We start from the raw sequence: 17,766 nt of genomic DNA, 5'->3' as shown, positions 1-17,766 counted from the left end.
AAATATATAAAATATATATTATAAATTTTTTTATAATATATATATAATAAAATTAAGTAAAATTTTTTAAAATAAATAAAAATATAAATACATATATGTTAATTTTTTTTTTCTTTTTAAATACTCAAATTATTTCAATAAATATTTTTTATAAAAACTATTATGTAAAATTTTTTTAGTTATTATTTTTATTATTTTTCTTATAAAATTTTTCTAATAAAATATTTACATATTTATATTATATTTATATGTTTTATATTTAATAAATACAATTATATGTTATAATTATATATTACATATATTGCTAATACAACTTTTGATTAATTATCATATAAGATATAATATAATTATAATATATAATTAATTAATATATATAATAATATAAATATAATTAAAATATAAATATTATTTAAAAATTTCATAAATTTTATTAATATTAGTGATAAAATACGTCCAAAAAAATAGCAAACTTCATCAATTGCAAAAAGTGTTCCTTAAAATAACTTATATTTTTTTAAATAGTGATTAAAAAGATTAAAAATAAATAAATTCTAAATAAAATGCATATCAGGTTAATATTTTAATTTGTTATGTTGTATATTTTTTTTAAGTAATATAAGTTTATTATAAGTTTAAACAAATTTTTATTTCCGAAATTATTAATTAAATTATTAATTACAATAATTAACATTATTATTATTCAGACATTGCTCATATAATTGATATAAATTTGTAAAATATAACATTTTTATATAATTAGAATAAATGTTAAAATTTAATATATTTAATATAGAAACATTGAATTAATTTCTATAATATATTGAATAAATAAACAATCTTTAATGTATAAATGCTATAAAAAATAAATTTTCCATTTAATGATTTTGATAACAATATTTAAAATTATACGAAATTTAATTTAATATAATATATATAAATATAAAACTTTTATGATTATTTTTACTTTCCTAAAAATTTAAAATATATATTTTATAAATATATTTTATATATTAATTTAATTATGAAATTTTTATATCCAAATAAAAGACCAATAAAGAATATTAAATATGATGAAAGCTACAGGAAATACAATTCTGCTACGTCTATCGATCCACTGAGCAATTTCTTGTGGTGTCATTGTTGTAAAATTATGTAATTGTGCAAGAGTTGCTCTTCGTGGAAAAGGTTTTGGTGATGATGTACTATTAACACTTGTAATGCTTTCAATAGAGCATTTTTGATCTTCATCAATTTTAACAGAAGGAATGTTGAGGGTACTTGGAAAACTCTGTAAAAAAGTATATTTATTATGAAAAATAATTATAGAATGTTTTGTTTGAAATTTTTTAAATTTTTCTCATAAAATAATATATATATTTACATGTACAGTAAGATAGTTTTGACTTGAATAATCTTGATCATTTGTATTAGTATTATCAAGTGATGACCAAGATCGTGATCGTTCTAGCCCAGTAGTGTTTTTTTGAAATTGTTTTCGAGCTAGTTTTGGCGTTAATGTCGATTTTAATATATATTTACTATTTACTTTCTTTAAAGGAACAGTTTTTCTGAATATATTTAAAAAATTAATAATAATTTTTAGAATAAAAAGTAATATTTATAAATGAATAATACATACTTCCGTCGATAAATTGTATTAACAAAAGCAAATTCAACCATTGCTGCAAATAAGAATATAGTACAACCTAAAAACCATATTTCACTAGCTTTTATATAAGAAACTTTTGGTAGAGAATTTTCTACTTTTGATGCAAGAGTCATAAATGTTAAAATAGTATTTGTTCCTAAATATAAAAATTTTAATTAATTTTTTATTTTATAATATAATTAATTTTTATTGAATAAGTTATATATTTCTTTAAAATTATCACCTAAAACTATTCGCGGTGGACTTGCATCCATATGCAACCAAAAGGATACCCAAGAAATAACTACTATTAATATAGATGGTATATAATAATCCATCATAAAAAATCCCATCTCACGTGCTAATTTAAATGTTATGCTAATTGAACTGAAATTACCAGCTGTAAATATAAAGCATTATTAATTATATATATAATAAACAAAAGATAATTATAATATTTTTGAAATATTATTTACTATATGTAAAAAAATACATGCCAAAATGACCATAATATTGTTGTGATGTAGTATAAAATATTTCTGATGAGTTAACCCATTTTTCAACAAGCTTATATTCAGTTAAATGTAATTCATCTGCAAGTATAATTGGCTCTTGGTCCCAATACAACACCATATCAAGCACATTGTGTGTCCCTGTAGGTAAAAATTCCATTCATTCCAAGGAGCATAATAGAATAAAATAGCTGATATTGTAATAGTACAATAACTATGACATCCTACAGCTCTCAAAAATAAGTGGACATTCTTGTACATCAAATGGAAATTTCTCCAAGCGAAGCCCACAGTTAAGAGTAGCTTGCAACCTATAATAATTTACATTTTACTTTCATTATATAAATAAATTGAGTTCTTAGTTTATATTGTGTTTATATTTTTCTTAAATACAATTAAAGAAAATTAAAAAATTCTAATGTTTTAAAATATATATAATTTTTTTTTAAATTATATATGATTTTTTTTAAATCTTAATATTAATTTTATTTGAAATAAAATATTTCAAATTTTTAATGTGTGCAATATCTTTTTATGTGTTTTTATTAATAATATATGATAAATCTCTAATTTTTAACATTGAACATTATAATTCTCATTATATAAAACATATAATATTAATAATCTAACTTAATTGTTAAAAGTAAATTTAATATTAATCTAATCTTTGATTATTTATCATTTGTGAATTGTAGATGTAATGATTAATTTTTCATATAATATATGCATAAAAAAAAATTGCATTTGTAAATCAATATATGCATTTGTATATCAATAATGAATTATTATTTTGAATAACTAAAAAAGGATTATATTGATATAATAATAAAAGAATAGCATAATAATAAATTAAATATTATATTATTTAAAATTATTTTTTACTATTTGTATATATTATATTTACATTTTATATCATATTTAAATATATTATAAAATTTTAATTATATTTTATTGATATTTATTTCAAAAAATATTCAATGATTATTATATTTAATAAAATATAATAATATATATATAATAAAAATATAATTTAATTAATTAATATAATAAATCTAATGTTTTATTTACAAACCTAGTATTCAATCTAACCATGCCTGATGGATCTATTGAAACAAGTACATCTTTTACATTATTTCCTGTTATTGCTGAACTGGGCTCATTAGAAACATAAACAGTAGGTGTCCATATCAGATCACGTACAAATTGTCCACCATATATTTGATTTAAATATGGAGCAATATTCGAAAATTTTAACCTGGCATCCAAATATCTAAATTGTAACATCATATGTACATCAAATTGCTGTAAAAATATTTTTACATATATTTATAAAGAATATAATATCATTATTTTAAAATATTTGTAAGAAACGTAGTGAAATTTATATATTAATATATCATATATGAATGAATAAATCAAAATTCATTTACATATATAATAAATATAAAATATAATTATAATACAAACTACCAGTGTTTTTGCCATGTTTGATTTAATTGTATAAATATAAGCTTTAGTATACACATTAATTGGATTTATAGAATTAATTTCTCCTGGTGGTCTAGTCATCTTATCATAACGACAATCATTTGTTAATTCTTGTAAAAGTTCAGTTTGTGTCATAGAACTATTATTGCTTAACATTGGACAATTTTTTAGTCTGTAAAAAATATATAATTTTATATATATATAAAAATTTTTCAATTTTGTTTAAAATTTTATTAGTATTATAATATATCTATCTAATAAAAGAAAAATAAAAAGTATAATACAATAAAAATATTTTACAAAAAATTTATAAAAATTATAATAACAATGAAAGAAAATTGATGTATTTTAAAAATATCATTAGTAATATATTTTAATTAATATTATATTTACTGATATTTACTTATATTGAATTATAAAAAAAAGATATAATTGTGTTAAAAGATAAAACTGTTTTGAAAAGAAGTCCTTGAATTAAAATTCCAGACATTACTAAATAGTAAGAATAGTTAATTATGTTGCTTTGTACTAGAACCAGTGACATGATGCAATGCATGTGACTCTATATTATAAGAAGTCTTTTGTTATTGGAAATTTAAATATTTCTTAAAAAATGTAAAAAAAGATATATTTATTATAGTTAAATAATTTTCATAAAATTATAAAAATAGAATTGAAGAAAAAGTATAATTTTATAAATTTAATTGTATCTATATTAATATTTCATAGTTTATAAATATAGATAAAAAATCTACAAATTTAAAAAATTATTTTAATATTTATTTTCCAATAATTATATAATTTAACTGTGAATATAAAAATATTAATTTTTAAACAATAGAATTTTGGAAGTCTAATCAGAATATTAATATCAATTTCAATAACAAGTCTTATCTACAATATGAACATATTAATTTATAGCATCAAACATTTAACTGTTTATATAAGTTATCAATATTTTTCTTCATAAAACTATGTATCATAATTGAAAATAGAATCTTTTTTTCTTTTCTTTTTCTTCTTTAATATTATATAATTTTCTTTTTAAAAGTCATATTTTTATATATCTATATTCTTATAAAAGAGAATTTTTTCAAAATTGTTATGTTATAAATTGATAAATATTATAAAAATTAAATAATTATAAACTAAAAGTTAAGAATTATTACTTGCAATTAAAATCATGATAAATGAAGAATTTATTTATAATAATATTATATATATTATAAAAATTATAAAAAGAATGGTAAAATAATATATTATTAAAAATAATCTTATAATATAAAAATAAATCTTATAATCTTATAAAAATATAATCATATGATATAATCTTATAATAAAAAATTGTTATCTTTGAATATTAATATTTTCATAATGTTTTAAAATTTAATTATTTACATATAAACATTATTATTATACATTATTATTATTATATGTAACATTATATTTCTATATCAGATATAAATATAAAATTATAATATATATCAGAGTATAAATAAGAGTATAAAATCAGAGTATAAAATTCTTATTTTACAATATATTTTACTAGAATAAAAATATATTTTTTATGATTTATTATATTTTCAAATTGTTATAAATTTATGACAATTTTATTTGTTTAAGATAGTAAAAAATAAGATTAATAACAATAAATTAAAAACAATAAATAAATAAATCCTTATTTATGAGTTTATATAACAATAAAAACATGCATATATAATATTTTTTAGTTGTAAGACAAAATTGGAAAAATTATTATTAAATCTAATAAAAATTTTTAAAAATTGATTTATTATAATTATATAACTTACATAGTAGATGTATTTAAATGTAACATTTGTAGTAATAGATAAATAAAAAATATGAAATCAAAAATTATTTTTAAAGCCATCTTTAAGTTCCCTAATGACTTATCTGCTTCACTAATAAACTTGGACTGATTCTTTGTTGCATATACATATATACTCTTGAGTAAATTTGTTAGAAACTAAACATTACCCAACCATTCCTCCCACTAACAGTATTCCTTTATTTAAAGCGAACATTTAGATGTTTATATATGATATTATATATGATATGATTGTAAATTAGAATATATAGAATATAGAATATTTTAAAACTGTGTAAATATATATGAAATAAATATATATGAAATAATTAAATAAATATTATAAAAAAAAATTATTAAAAAATCAAAAATTTTTTTGTCATTTTATTAAGTTTTAATTTTTAAAATACAAATAATAAACAAATAAAATAATAAGAAATAAAAACTTTAAAATATAAATTATGATGTGTACTTATATATATTAAATTAATGATACTAATTTCTATATTTATTTTTATGATTTTTATGATTTCTTAAAATTTATGTAATTTTACTTATTTATCTTTTAATATAAACATTAATATAAATTACTTATATATATATATATATGTATATATATATATATAAATTGATATCATATTCATTATTATTAATATTTGTTTTATATTTTTATTTATATAATAAATATTATATATTTTACAATGTATAATCATTATTTTTTCATTATTTAATTCAAAATTAAATAAATTTTCATATTTTAAAAATTTATATATATATATATATATATCATTAAAAATTTATATTGAAAAAATAAAAATATATTAAAAAATATGTAAAATCTTACAGAACTTTATAGAATTCGTTAATTACATATTTAGCTCATTTCTACAATTGTAATCCGTGGTTTCATACGATTGAGAGTATAATTAAATAAATGCAAATTTTCTAATAATTTTGTTATCCTTATATAATGACGTTTAGTGTATGGTATCATAGATTCCAATGTGGAAGTTAATTTTGTTTGAAATTCCAAATTTTCTATTTCCATCATTAATGTGTTTATAATTATCTGTTAATCATAAATATTATAATCATAAAAATTTAATCAAAAAAAATATTATAAATATGAAATTATAATAAAATTTTTTATTTCAAAGAATAATATAGTTTGCTAAAAATTTACCTGAGCAACTTGACAATTTTTACTATTAAAATTCCATGTAATAGCACATTTCAGCAGTTCTTCTTTGTAAATTGGTTTTAATTCATGAATTGTTTTTTCAAGATGAAAATTATTTTTTTTTAACATAGCTAAAAAAATTAAAAATTGTAATAACAATAAAAAGATAATTTTATTCATTATTTTCTTATTAATTTATAGGGAATTTATATTATTTATATAAGATGATTAATACATTTTACATACATCTATTTTCTTTTTTGAAAAATACTTTATATAATGTTATTAAGATAATAATTTTATATGTATATAATATATAAATTAATTAATTTATTTCAAAAAAATATCGTATTATTTAATAATTAATTTTAAATACAATAAAAATTTTTATTAATACTTACTTTCTACAATTTTGAGAACTTGAAAAGGACGTTCTAATTTTAAAGCTAATTTTAATGCAGAAGTTAACTCATTTGCTTTAAATAAATTTGATAATTTTTGTTCTTCTAATGCAATTTGTTCTAATTCTTTTGCAGCTTTTATTTTTTTTTCCTCAGTTACATCTTTCCAAATTATTAACAATGAATCACTTCCACCGCTAATAATAGTTTTTTCATTTTTACTAACTATAATTAAAATATAAAATTATAATATACATAATATGTAAATAATATTATAATAATATTTACCTGCAAGTGACCATACACGGCTTTCATGCTGTTCTAAAATACATGTACATTCTGATGTTTTAATATTCCAAAGTTTCAAAAGACCATCTCCACTTGCTGTAATTATTTGCATTCCACGTGACAAAAATTCTGCTTTTAATACTGATGATTCATGACCTTCAAGTGTCTGGCATATAAATAAAATTATTAAACATATTAATAATAATTATATAATTCTAATAAACAGAATGGAATTATATTATATTATATTATAATTTAGCGAATAAAGTTACTTTTAAACAGTGAAGTTCTGTTAATGACCAAAGTTTTATTGTGCAATCTGCTGATGCTGTTAGAAGTACTTGATCTATGGGTGAAAATCGCACACACCAAACTCCTCTACGATGTCCACGAAATACACCAAGTAATTGTAAATCAGCAGACCATAACTATAATACAATATAAATATATTTAATAAAAATACTATATTAAATGGTATATCTAATAATTTTTATATAATAATATATAAAAATTATACGATTTGCTTATTAATCTAAAATAAAATAATATTTATTTCATAAATTACTTATTTTATTTTAATTCTTGTTGTTGCTAAGAAAAAATTAAATACTTAAGGATATCAATAATCAATATTTAAACATAATAAGAATCAATAATCTATTAAATATAAATACATTATTTGAAAGAAAATAAATAATGAATGAATTATAAAATGAAGAATGTCATAAATATTATTAATTTTAAAAATTTAATGCATCATACCTTAGCTGTTTTATCTTGAGATCCAGTAGCAATTAATTTATCATTTGGTGAAATAGTTACACTGTTAATATCTTTTTGATGAGCCAATGTTGTATGAATAACATTTAAAGAGCATATACCTATGATTATTAAATATATAATATCAAGTTTTAAAAATAATAATTCATAACAAATAAACATAATAATTCATAACAAATTGTTTACCTTTAAATTCAATATCATTTTGTAAATTCCATAATTTAAGACATAAGTCTTGACTAACAGAAACAAAAAATTTGAAAGATGTTTGAGAAATTGCAATAGAACCAATAGGAGCAGTATGTCTAATAGCAGATGCAATGCAAGATATTTTATTTGTTTGTTTATCCATAAGCCATACACGAATACTATTATCCTACAAATTAACAATTTATATATTATTCAATTTTTAATTATTGTATATTATTTCAATTTATAATTAATATTTATTGTGTATTTATATTTATTTTATCTTATAATAAAAAAAAGTATAATTTTTTTTTTTCATTCTAGAAATATTATTTTTTGTAATTATAATAATAATAAATTATTAAAATTTTGTAATTTTAATAACTTATTATTATTTTTCTTTTTATTGATTAAAAAACAATTGTATTAAGATATACATATATAATAACATTATTTCTCAAATAAACCTACATACCTTTGCTGCAGATATAAGTAAATAGACATTAGCAGGTGTTGTAGCAAGAGATAGCACAATATCTATATGACCACGTAACAATTCGCAATTCATAGTTAAAGTACTGTATAATTTTATGTCACAACTATTAGTAGCAATTGCTATATGGCTCTCATTATCTCCAAGAAATACAATATCCAAAATTTCATCACTGTAGCCTATTAACTATAAAAAATAATTATTATATATTTATCTATTAAATTATAAATTTTATTTTTATTTTAAAAATCAAATTTACCTGTTTTATACATTCAAATGTTTCTAATGAATGAATAATTATATTATGATCAACTGTAACTACAGCAAAGTTATTACTGATATCATTATAAAGTAAATGTGTAATCGAGAGAGTTTCTGTTTCTTTTGCAGCTGATACAATGGAATTTTTTTGTACATATACTTCTTTACCAGTTTTCATTTCCCAAATTTTTACAATTCCTTAAAAAGAATTTAAATTACAGAATAAATAAAAAAATTTTTAAATAATTATAAAATATAAAAACATATATTAAATTTTAAACAATCATTACAATAAAACATGAAAAACAAAAATAACATTCATTTATTCAAATATAAAGAATAAAACAAATTTGAAATAAAAAAAAGAGATTCAATAATTATATATTTGATAGTAATTTAGACTAATTTAGATTATAGATTATAAACTGTAGACTATATTTAGAATATAATTTAAAATAAAAAAGATTATATCATATTATAAAAAAATATATTTATAATAGAATCTTTTTTGACTATAAGATAATAAAAAGTCACGAATTAATATATTTGAAATTAAATATTAACTTGATCTTAACTTGATATAAATATTAATTTAATGTTAGTTTATTGTAAATATATAAGTATCTTTTATAATATGTAATAAAAAAATGTATAATTAAACCTTTTTCTCCTGCAGTAGCAATATGAATAGCATTTTCATCTTTGTTATAAAAAGGTAGTGATAAATTTTTAGATATAATAAATGTATCTTCTATTTCTTCATAAACTGGTACAACTCGTATTGATGATCCAGAAGTTAGATCCCATAAAATGAGTACTCTATCTCTTCCTGAGCTATATATATAAAAAAATTTTATGAATTATTCACATTAGAAATTTTTATATTTAAATATATTACCTAATTAAATAATCCTTATCTTTAATAAAAGATAAAGATGTAACTTTACTGAAATGTCCAGAAAGCGTAATTTCTTCTTCACCAGTTTTAATATTCCAACCATGAATTCTAATATCATCTCCAGCAGCAAAGATAAGTTCTTTATCAATATTTGGATGAAAAACTAAAATGCTATAATTATATTTTAATTTATGAATTTCATAAAAATTTCATAAAAATATTGAAAATAGTTTAATTTAAGATAATATAAATTTTATATAATCTTTTAAAGTTTTATTTTTAAAATATAGAATAAAAAAAAATTTTAAATAAATATTATATACTATAAATATTTGAATATATGATTAAAAAATTTTTATGAGAATATTTATTTATAAATAGAATAAAAGTTATATTTTTTTTAAAATAAATACCTTATAACTCCTTGAACTCCTTTTAAATTATGAGTACAAGTATGATATTGTAAATTCCATAATCTGACAATACCATCACTACCTCCAGAAGCCATCAAATTTTTTTCCATGGAATGAGCAATATGAACTACAGGACCTTTGTGAATAGACTTCCATAATTTAATTAATTTATTATCTGTAATAAGAGTATGAGTATTATTATCTGTAATAAGAATATGTAGTAAAAGTACTTATTATATTGAATAACAATTGCTTATAATTAAGTTAAATAATATTACCTTTCCAATTCCATAATTTGAAAAGACCACTTTTATGATGTGTGATAATGTTTAAGTTATTATTACTTGCAATAAATGTATTAATTGTATCTTCTTCATTATTATTACTTTCTCCTAAGTAAGATATTACTATACCTTTCTTTACTGATAATATAGAAACTGTACCATATTTTTGACAAAATATATATTGTCCATCTGTACTCCACTATAAGAAAAATTAATTTAATTATCTAGTAAAATAAAAAAAGAGTGAATAATATGCCTTAATAAATATACTTGAACTTTTCCTCCTGTATAAAAAGCACCATGTTTAGATTCAACTTCGAAACTGAAATTAAATATGATTAATAAAATATATATGTATATAAAGAATTAAATTTTAAAATTAAAATATAATCCATTACATAATTCAAGTATATGCTATTTATTTTATTTTATTTTGTTTTTTTTTTGATATAAAATTTCAAGTATGAGAATTTCAAGAATGAGTATATAATATAGAATTTTATTAATTACAGGATATAAAAGAAAAAAATTAATTAAATTAATTACTTACGCTTCTTTCAAAACAACACTACTCATGTTTTATGGATTATCATAAAAATTATATGTTTTATAAATAATTTTAATAATTAGCACTTATTTATATTTATGTTAATTGATTATAAATAAAAATATATATTCTAAAAATAAAACAAAAATCTAAAATTAATTAAAAAACAATTACGAACAAATATAATATTTTTCTTCGTGGATTATCTAATTTTATGTTTAATGTTATTTTATGAATTTTTGCAATCTTATGGCACTTCAGGAATCCATTTATCCATCATAACATGAAATTCGCGGTAAATACAAATTATACAGCAACATAATTGAAATATAAAAAAGAAACAAAAAAATTTCGAAAATAAAATATTGATTATTTAAAAAATTATATTGATACCATTTATCGCTTATCAATTTATTTAAATTTTATTATTATAAAATTATATTATTGAGACAAAATTTTTTTTTAATAATGATTTGAATATATTTATATATATAAAGATTAGATTACAATATAATATTTAATTTATATTACATTAATTAAAAACATATTTAGTTTTATATAATATATATTAGTTTAATAATTATAAATTAAAATGTTATATATTATACATATATATATATAAAATATATATATATGTATACACATACATGTGTGTATGTAAATTCTATTATATTTATTTTAAAATATATATTAAAATTTTCATTTAAAAAAATTAGTATTATTCTTTTTAATAAATTATAATATATAATGATTAATTAAACTAATTACATTCTTATATTTGAAAATTCTTTTTATTAAGATTATATAAATAATTAATTTAATCGATAAGTATTTAAAAATATTGAAATTAAAATAGTAATTAAAATAAAGTAGTAATAAATATTTTATATTTAATATTAAGTAAATTAAATATATATATATACAAATTATTGACGAAAAGTTTTAACTAAAATTATTATATATATTATATGTATTATATATAAGTAGTATGAATGAACTTTTATTTTAAGTATCATGGCGTCGCCGATCTTTCCGGCAAGTAGATTTTGCCATCGTGTCCATGGATTCTCTCTCACGTTTTAACGTGTAACCTGTATTAAAAATACAGAATGACGGACGACGTGGTAGTCCTAGAAGATGCTGTTCAAAGAGAAGAAGAAATAGCTCATTTTCAAGCTCCTGCAATACAACATAATCCCGATGGATGGGGTCCTTGTGAATTACCTGATCAATTTAAGGATATACCTTATCAACCATTTTCAAAAGGCGATAGACTGGGAAAGGTTGGTGACAAATGTAGTTTCTGTATTCTTTATTTATGAATATATTTTATATTTTTATTATTTTTTGAAATAGATATCTGATTGGACTACACCGGCTTTTCAAGATAAAAAATTTCCCAGTAAGTATTCCCATTTTTTAAATTTAATTTATATAAACTTTTATTTGTTGTTATTTATTTATTTTTATATTATAGTTATAAAGAGTTTATTTTTAATTGTTTAATTAATATTAATTATATTTTCAATATTTATTAAATTATTATAATATAAATATTAAGAAACAAACTTAAAAAAATAAAATTGAAAATTTAATCTATTATTTTGAATATTTTTTAAATTTAATTTTTAATACGAAAAGAAAAAAATTTTATGATTATTTTAGTAATAAATGTTAATAAGATTTTAAAATAATTATTACAAAATAATATAATTTAGAATCATTAGATTTTGAATTATATTGTTAAAAAAATTTATGTAATTTTAATTATTTATATAATTTTTTATTTGAGCAATAATTAATAAAATACAAATAATATAAATAAATTGTTATTTCTATCTTAAAATTCAATTTTTTTTCATAATTTACAAACAATTAAAATCATTTAAAAAAAAAATAGAATTTTTTCTTTAATGTAAGCATTATTAAATAATTTATATCTTATAATATAATTATATTCAATAATTATTTAATTACAATTTAAAATAGCAAAAGATCATTGTAAGATAAAATGTTTTATTCATTAACTTAAGAAAATTTTTAAGAAAAAAATTTTTTAATTGTTTACAGACAAATATACATCACAATTTGGTTCAGGGAGTCAATATGCGTATTATCATGATGAAGATGAAACAACTTTTCATTTAGTTGATACAACTCGTGTACAAAAACCACCTTATCAACGTGGTGGTCGGTTCCGCCATAATCAAAGAAATTTACGTGGTCGAGGAAGTCAACGTGGTTCATTGAGTCAAATGCAACAACTTGGTAAATTAAAACTTCGTGAAAGAGATCGCAAAGGACAAGCAAAACGTTGGGGCAGACAACAAGGATTACGTAATCATAAAAATCAACCCCCAATTAAAATTCGCGATGCATCTGTTACTGTAAGGCCTGATTGGGTAACTATTGAAGAAATGGATTTTCCACGTTTAGCTAAATTGTCCTTACCTGGTGTAAAAGATGGAGAAGATATTTTATGTTGTGGCTCTCTTGAGTATTATGATAAAACTTATGATAGAGTGAATGTTAAAAGTGAAAAGCCACTACAAAGAATTGATAGAATCTTTCATACAGTTACTACTACTGATGATCCAATAATTCGTAAACTTTCAAAAACAGAAGGAAATGTTTATGCTACAGATGCAATTTTAGCAACAATAATGTGTTGTACTCGTAGCAATTATTCATGGGATATTGTAATTGAAAAAATTGGAGATAAGTTATTCTTTGATAAACGAGATAATACTGAATTTGATCTCTTAACTGTAAATGAAACCAGTGTTGAGCCTCCTCAAGATGATGGAAATTCTTTAAATTCTCCCAGAAATTTAGCTTTAGAAGCTACATTTATTAATCATAATTTTTCTCAACAAGTATTAAAATCAAATGAACCTAGATATAAATTTGAAGAAGGAAATCCATTTATTTCAGAAGAAGAAGAAGGTGATGTTGCCAGTGTTGCATATCGATATAGAAAATGGGATTTAAATAATGGAATTGTTCTTGTCGCAAGATGTGAACATGATGCTGTGATGCAAGGTCCTAATAATGAAATTCAATTTTTAACAATTAAAGCTTTAAATGAATGGGATTCAAAATTAGCTAATGGAGTTGAATGGAGACAAAAATTAGATACACAGCGTGGTGCAGTATTGGCAAATGAATTGCGCAATAATGCTTGCAAGTTAGCCAAATGGACTGTTCAAGCATTATTAGCTGGTTCAGATCAATTGAAATTCGGTTATGTTTCTAGAGCAATGGTTAGAGATTCTAGTAAACATGTTATTCTTGGTACACAGCAATATAAGCCAAATGAATTTGCAACACAAATTAATCTTAATATGGATAATGCATGGGGTATTTTACGATGCATTATTGATATTTGCATGAAACAAAAAGATGGAAAATATTTAATTATGAAAGATCCAAATAAACCAATGATAAGATTATACGATATTCCAGATAACACATTTGAAAGTGAAGGAGAAGAAGATGAAGATGATGATGAACCTGTTAATGATGCTTTTCAAAGTTAACAGTTTTAAATTTTCTTGAACTTCTTTGAACTATCTTAAAAATCATTGATTTATCATAAACATGTATTTTAAGAAGAAAAGAAAGTGGCATAATAAATAAATCTTAAATCTATTTTTTTTTTATCCAATTCTAAAAACCTTTATAAACTAATTTTAATTTATATTGATATAAATAAATAACTATATTAATATTAAATAATTGTTTTATACAAAATAAAAAAACTCAAAAAACTTCAACTTATATAAAATTGTTTTTTTTTAATTATTTTTTTTTTTATTATTATTATTAATCATCCGAATATTTTTCTCTTTTTACATTTCCTTTTGTTAAATAATAGAATTTTTATAATTATTGATTTTTTTCGTAGTTATATATAAAAAATTTTTTTATTTTAATATTCTATTAAGTGAATTTTTTATTTTTTATCCAATTTATAGATTTATTATTATTTACTTATTTTCATTTTTTGAATTTTAATTAAAAATTACATATTTATAAAAAAATTATATTTTTTTTATATTATCTATCTTTTCTATATTATCTTTTCTATATTATCTTTAAGAAGATTTTAATTCTAAAAAAATTAAATTTAATGCTTAACTTAGAAAATTTATACAATATTTTTCATCTCTTTGATGATGAACATAAAAAAAATTATTATATATAATAATAATATGCCTTTGCCAATAAATAAAAATTTAATAAAAAATTAAGACTTCATATTCGTTACTATATATATTATACAATACTATAAAGTGTTAAAAGATCAATATGGCTTCTTCCATGGTTGCTGCAGCGACAGTTCGTGCTGTCAAAGGTAGAAAAATATTAGCCACGCGCGCTGCGCTTACTTTAGTAAGTAAATAATTAACATATATATATATATTTTTAATAGTTTTGAATTATTAATACATAATATTAATTAATATTATTATGAATTTATATGTATTATAAGTATTGAAAAATTGAGGTTAAGTTTTTAATTCACGTTGAAATTTGACGTTCAATTTTTATTTTTAAAAATAATTTTAATATATATAGTATTTCTTTAATCTTAATAGAAATGTATTTTATATTTATGTATTTTATATCTTTTTATATATTTAATCAATTTTTTTGAAAGTAAATATGATTATATATTATCAAATAATATATTTTAAAATATCTCAAATTATTCTTTAATTATTAAATAATATAATAATATAAGTTTTTTTTTAAATATACAGTACATGATACAGATAGCTTATAATTATTAATAGCTATTTATAAATCTTAATTTTAATTATCATTATATATTAAATATAAAATTATAGAAAATTTTAAGCAATATTTCTATTAATACAATTAATAATTTTATAAATGTATAAAATTAATTATAGAATATATATAAAAAATTCTATTAATATTTATATAAAATTATTGTATTTTTATTATTGTAAATAAAAATATTTTAAAATTTATGTTCTTATAAGAAATATTTTTTACATTATATTATTTTTATTTATTTATATGTGTAATTTGAATTTTATAATTACAGACACCAAGTGCAGTAAAAAAAATCAAGGAATTATTGAAAGATAAAAGTGAATTTGTAAGTAAATATATTTTAATTATCATTGAAATATTATTTATTTTGCTATAAAATAATTTAAACATTGCATTTATTAAAAAAAAAAATATTAGTTATATAAAAATATGTAATATATTTTGTCATATCAACATGTTTTTTTCCAATACTTTGATTTTTGGCTCTCTTTCTCTTGGCACAATTATTAAAAAATTAAATATATGCAATTGATTATAAAATCAAATAATTATTTTTTATTTCAGATTGGTTTAAGAGTAAGTGTGAAACAACGAGGATGTAATGGTCTTAGTTATACTCTTGATTATGCCAAAGAAAAGTCTAAACTTGATGAAGAAGTTGTTCAAGATGGTGTTTGTATTATGATCGACAAAAAGGCACAATTATCTTTATTAGGTACCGAAATGGATTATATAGAAACTAAATTAAGTTCTGAATTTATTTTTAATAATCCAAATATCAAAGGCACGTGTGGATGTGGAGAAAGTTTCTCCGTTTAGTTACTTTATAAAATTGTAGTTAACATAGATCATTCAATTGACAAATTTTAGTAAAATGTAAGTTTATAAGCATATAACTTTATTAAATGACACTTTTTTAATTTTTTCTATAAATATCCACCAATTTGGATATTTAATCTTAAAATTTATAATAATTATAATATTAAAGATGTCATATAAAGGTAATAGAAGAAAAATCTACTATTGTTTATTAAAAGTTTCTTTTGTTAGAGAAGGAAAAATTGATAGTATGACAGATGTAACATTATACAATATTACATTTACACATATACATGCACATGATTACATGATGTTACAAGATATGAAGGAATATATAACAATTATCATAGGTGAATTTAAATTTGAATTGGTAAAAATTTAGAAAAAAAAATCATTTATATATTCTTATAAAATATTTTTATATAAATAATAAATTTATTAACAGATTCAATCTAAATTTAAAATGTAAGTATGATATAGAATTAATTATGTAATATTGTATATTTATTTTGTAATTAAGTGTTACATATAAAATAATTATATATAGATGTATAATAGTTAGCAAAATTTTGATTGTACAATAAGTTTATTAAAAATTTATTTATCATTATTATGTACATACATTTATATTTTGACATTTATTATAATTATGTGTTATATGTATTTATTAAAGATATATATATATATATATATATATATATATATATGTAATTGTATATGTTGGCTATGATATTTTGTATCACGTGTAATTACTATTTTTTTAAGACTAAATAAACGTGATATATTTTCGTAATATCTTTTTTTCGAAAATTGTATGAAAAATTTTATGAATATTTTTTAAAAAATAAATCATCCATACCAAAAAGCGTACAATTTACTCTTCGTAGGTAACAGCTTTTCGTCCATTCATAATAATCGTGAAGTACACCAA

General features: G+C 18.6%; 4 protein-coding genes across 8 annotated transcripts; 2 read left to right on the top strand and 2 right to left on the bottom strand.

The window, feature by feature from the left end:
- Positions 1 to 1,000: 1,000 nt before the first annotated feature.
- LOC412830 (cys-loop ligand-gated ion channel) lies at positions 1,001 to 6,458 on the bottom strand. 5 transcript variants are annotated; one of them, XM_006563697.3, is made up of 9 exons: positions 6,321 to 6,458; positions 3,628 to 3,820; positions 3,233 to 3,462; positions 2,389 to 2,471; positions 2,146 to 2,301; positions 1,893 to 2,048; positions 1,640 to 1,805; positions 1,382 to 1,568; positions 1,001 to 1,288 (listed from the first exon to the last, which is right to left on the bottom strand). In XM_006563697.3, the coding sequence occupies exons 2-9, from the start codon at positions 3,802 to 3,804 to the stop codon at positions 1,031 to 1,033; spliced, it is 1,413 nt and encodes a 470-aa protein (XP_006563760.1). In that variant the 5' UTR covers positions 3,805 to 3,820; positions 6,321 to 6,458; the 3' UTR covers positions 1,001 to 1,030. The 5 variants fall into 5 exon arrangements, with proteins under 5 accessions (XP_006563760.1, XP_006563759.1, XP_006563762.1 ...); XM_006563696.3 differs by lacking the exon at positions 6,321 to 6,458 and adding an exon at positions 5,460 to 5,761; XM_006563699.3 differs by lacking the exon at positions 6,321 to 6,458 and adding an exon at positions 4,052 to 4,221.
- LOC724596 (transducin beta-like protein 3) lies at positions 6,273 to 11,239 on the bottom strand. Its single transcript, XM_001120493.5, has 15 exons — positions 11,214 to 11,239; positions 10,934 to 10,985; positions 10,658 to 10,862; positions 10,380 to 10,554; positions 9,967 to 10,137; positions 9,730 to 9,902; positions 9,067 to 9,266; positions 8,790 to 8,993; positions 8,312 to 8,501; positions 8,108 to 8,226; positions 7,618 to 7,773; positions 7,346 to 7,511; positions 7,058 to 7,282; positions 6,660 to 6,787; positions 6,273 to 6,545 (listed from the first exon to the last, which is right to left on the bottom strand). The coding sequence occupies exons 1-15, from the start codon at positions 11,237 to 11,239 to the stop codon at positions 6,351 to 6,353; spliced, it is 2,385 nt and encodes a 794-aa protein (XP_001120493.3). The 3' UTR covers positions 6,273 to 6,350.
- A 971-nt stretch (positions 11,240 to 12,210) lies between these two features.
- Positions 12,211 to 14,997, top strand: LOC409550 (eukaryotic translation initiation factor 3 subunit D). The gene is made up of 3 exons (XM_006563695.3): positions 12,211 to 12,493; positions 12,567 to 12,612; positions 13,281 to 14,997. Exons 1-3 carry the CDS (start codon positions 12,320 to 12,322, stop codon positions 14,747 to 14,749), a joined length of 1,689 nt encoding a protein of 562 aa, XP_006563758.1. The 5' UTR covers positions 12,211 to 12,319; the 3' UTR covers positions 14,750 to 14,997.
- Positions 14,998 to 15,472: 475 nt separating this feature from the next.
- Positions 15,473 to 16,907, top strand: LOC552616 (iron-sulfur cluster assembly 1 homolog, mitochondrial). Its single transcript, XM_624990.5, has 3 exons — positions 15,473 to 15,605; positions 16,288 to 16,341; positions 16,581 to 16,907. The coding sequence occupies exons 1-3, from the start codon at positions 15,522 to 15,524 to the stop codon at positions 16,833 to 16,835; spliced, it is 393 nt and encodes a 130-aa protein (XP_624993.1). The 5' UTR covers positions 15,473 to 15,521; the 3' UTR covers positions 16,836 to 16,907.
- Positions 16,908 to 17,766: the final 859 nt, after the last annotated feature.

The sequence above is a fragment of the Apis mellifera genome, linkage group LG15, assembly GCF_003254395.2.
Source record: "Apis mellifera strain DH4 linkage group LG15, Amel_HAv3.1, whole genome shotgun sequence".
Lineage (NCBI taxonomy): Eukaryota > Metazoa > Arthropoda > Insecta > Hymenoptera > Apidae > Apis > Apis mellifera.
The sequence above is the reverse complement of the archived record's forward strand: the minus strand, read 5'-3'. Positions and strand labels throughout refer to the sequence as shown.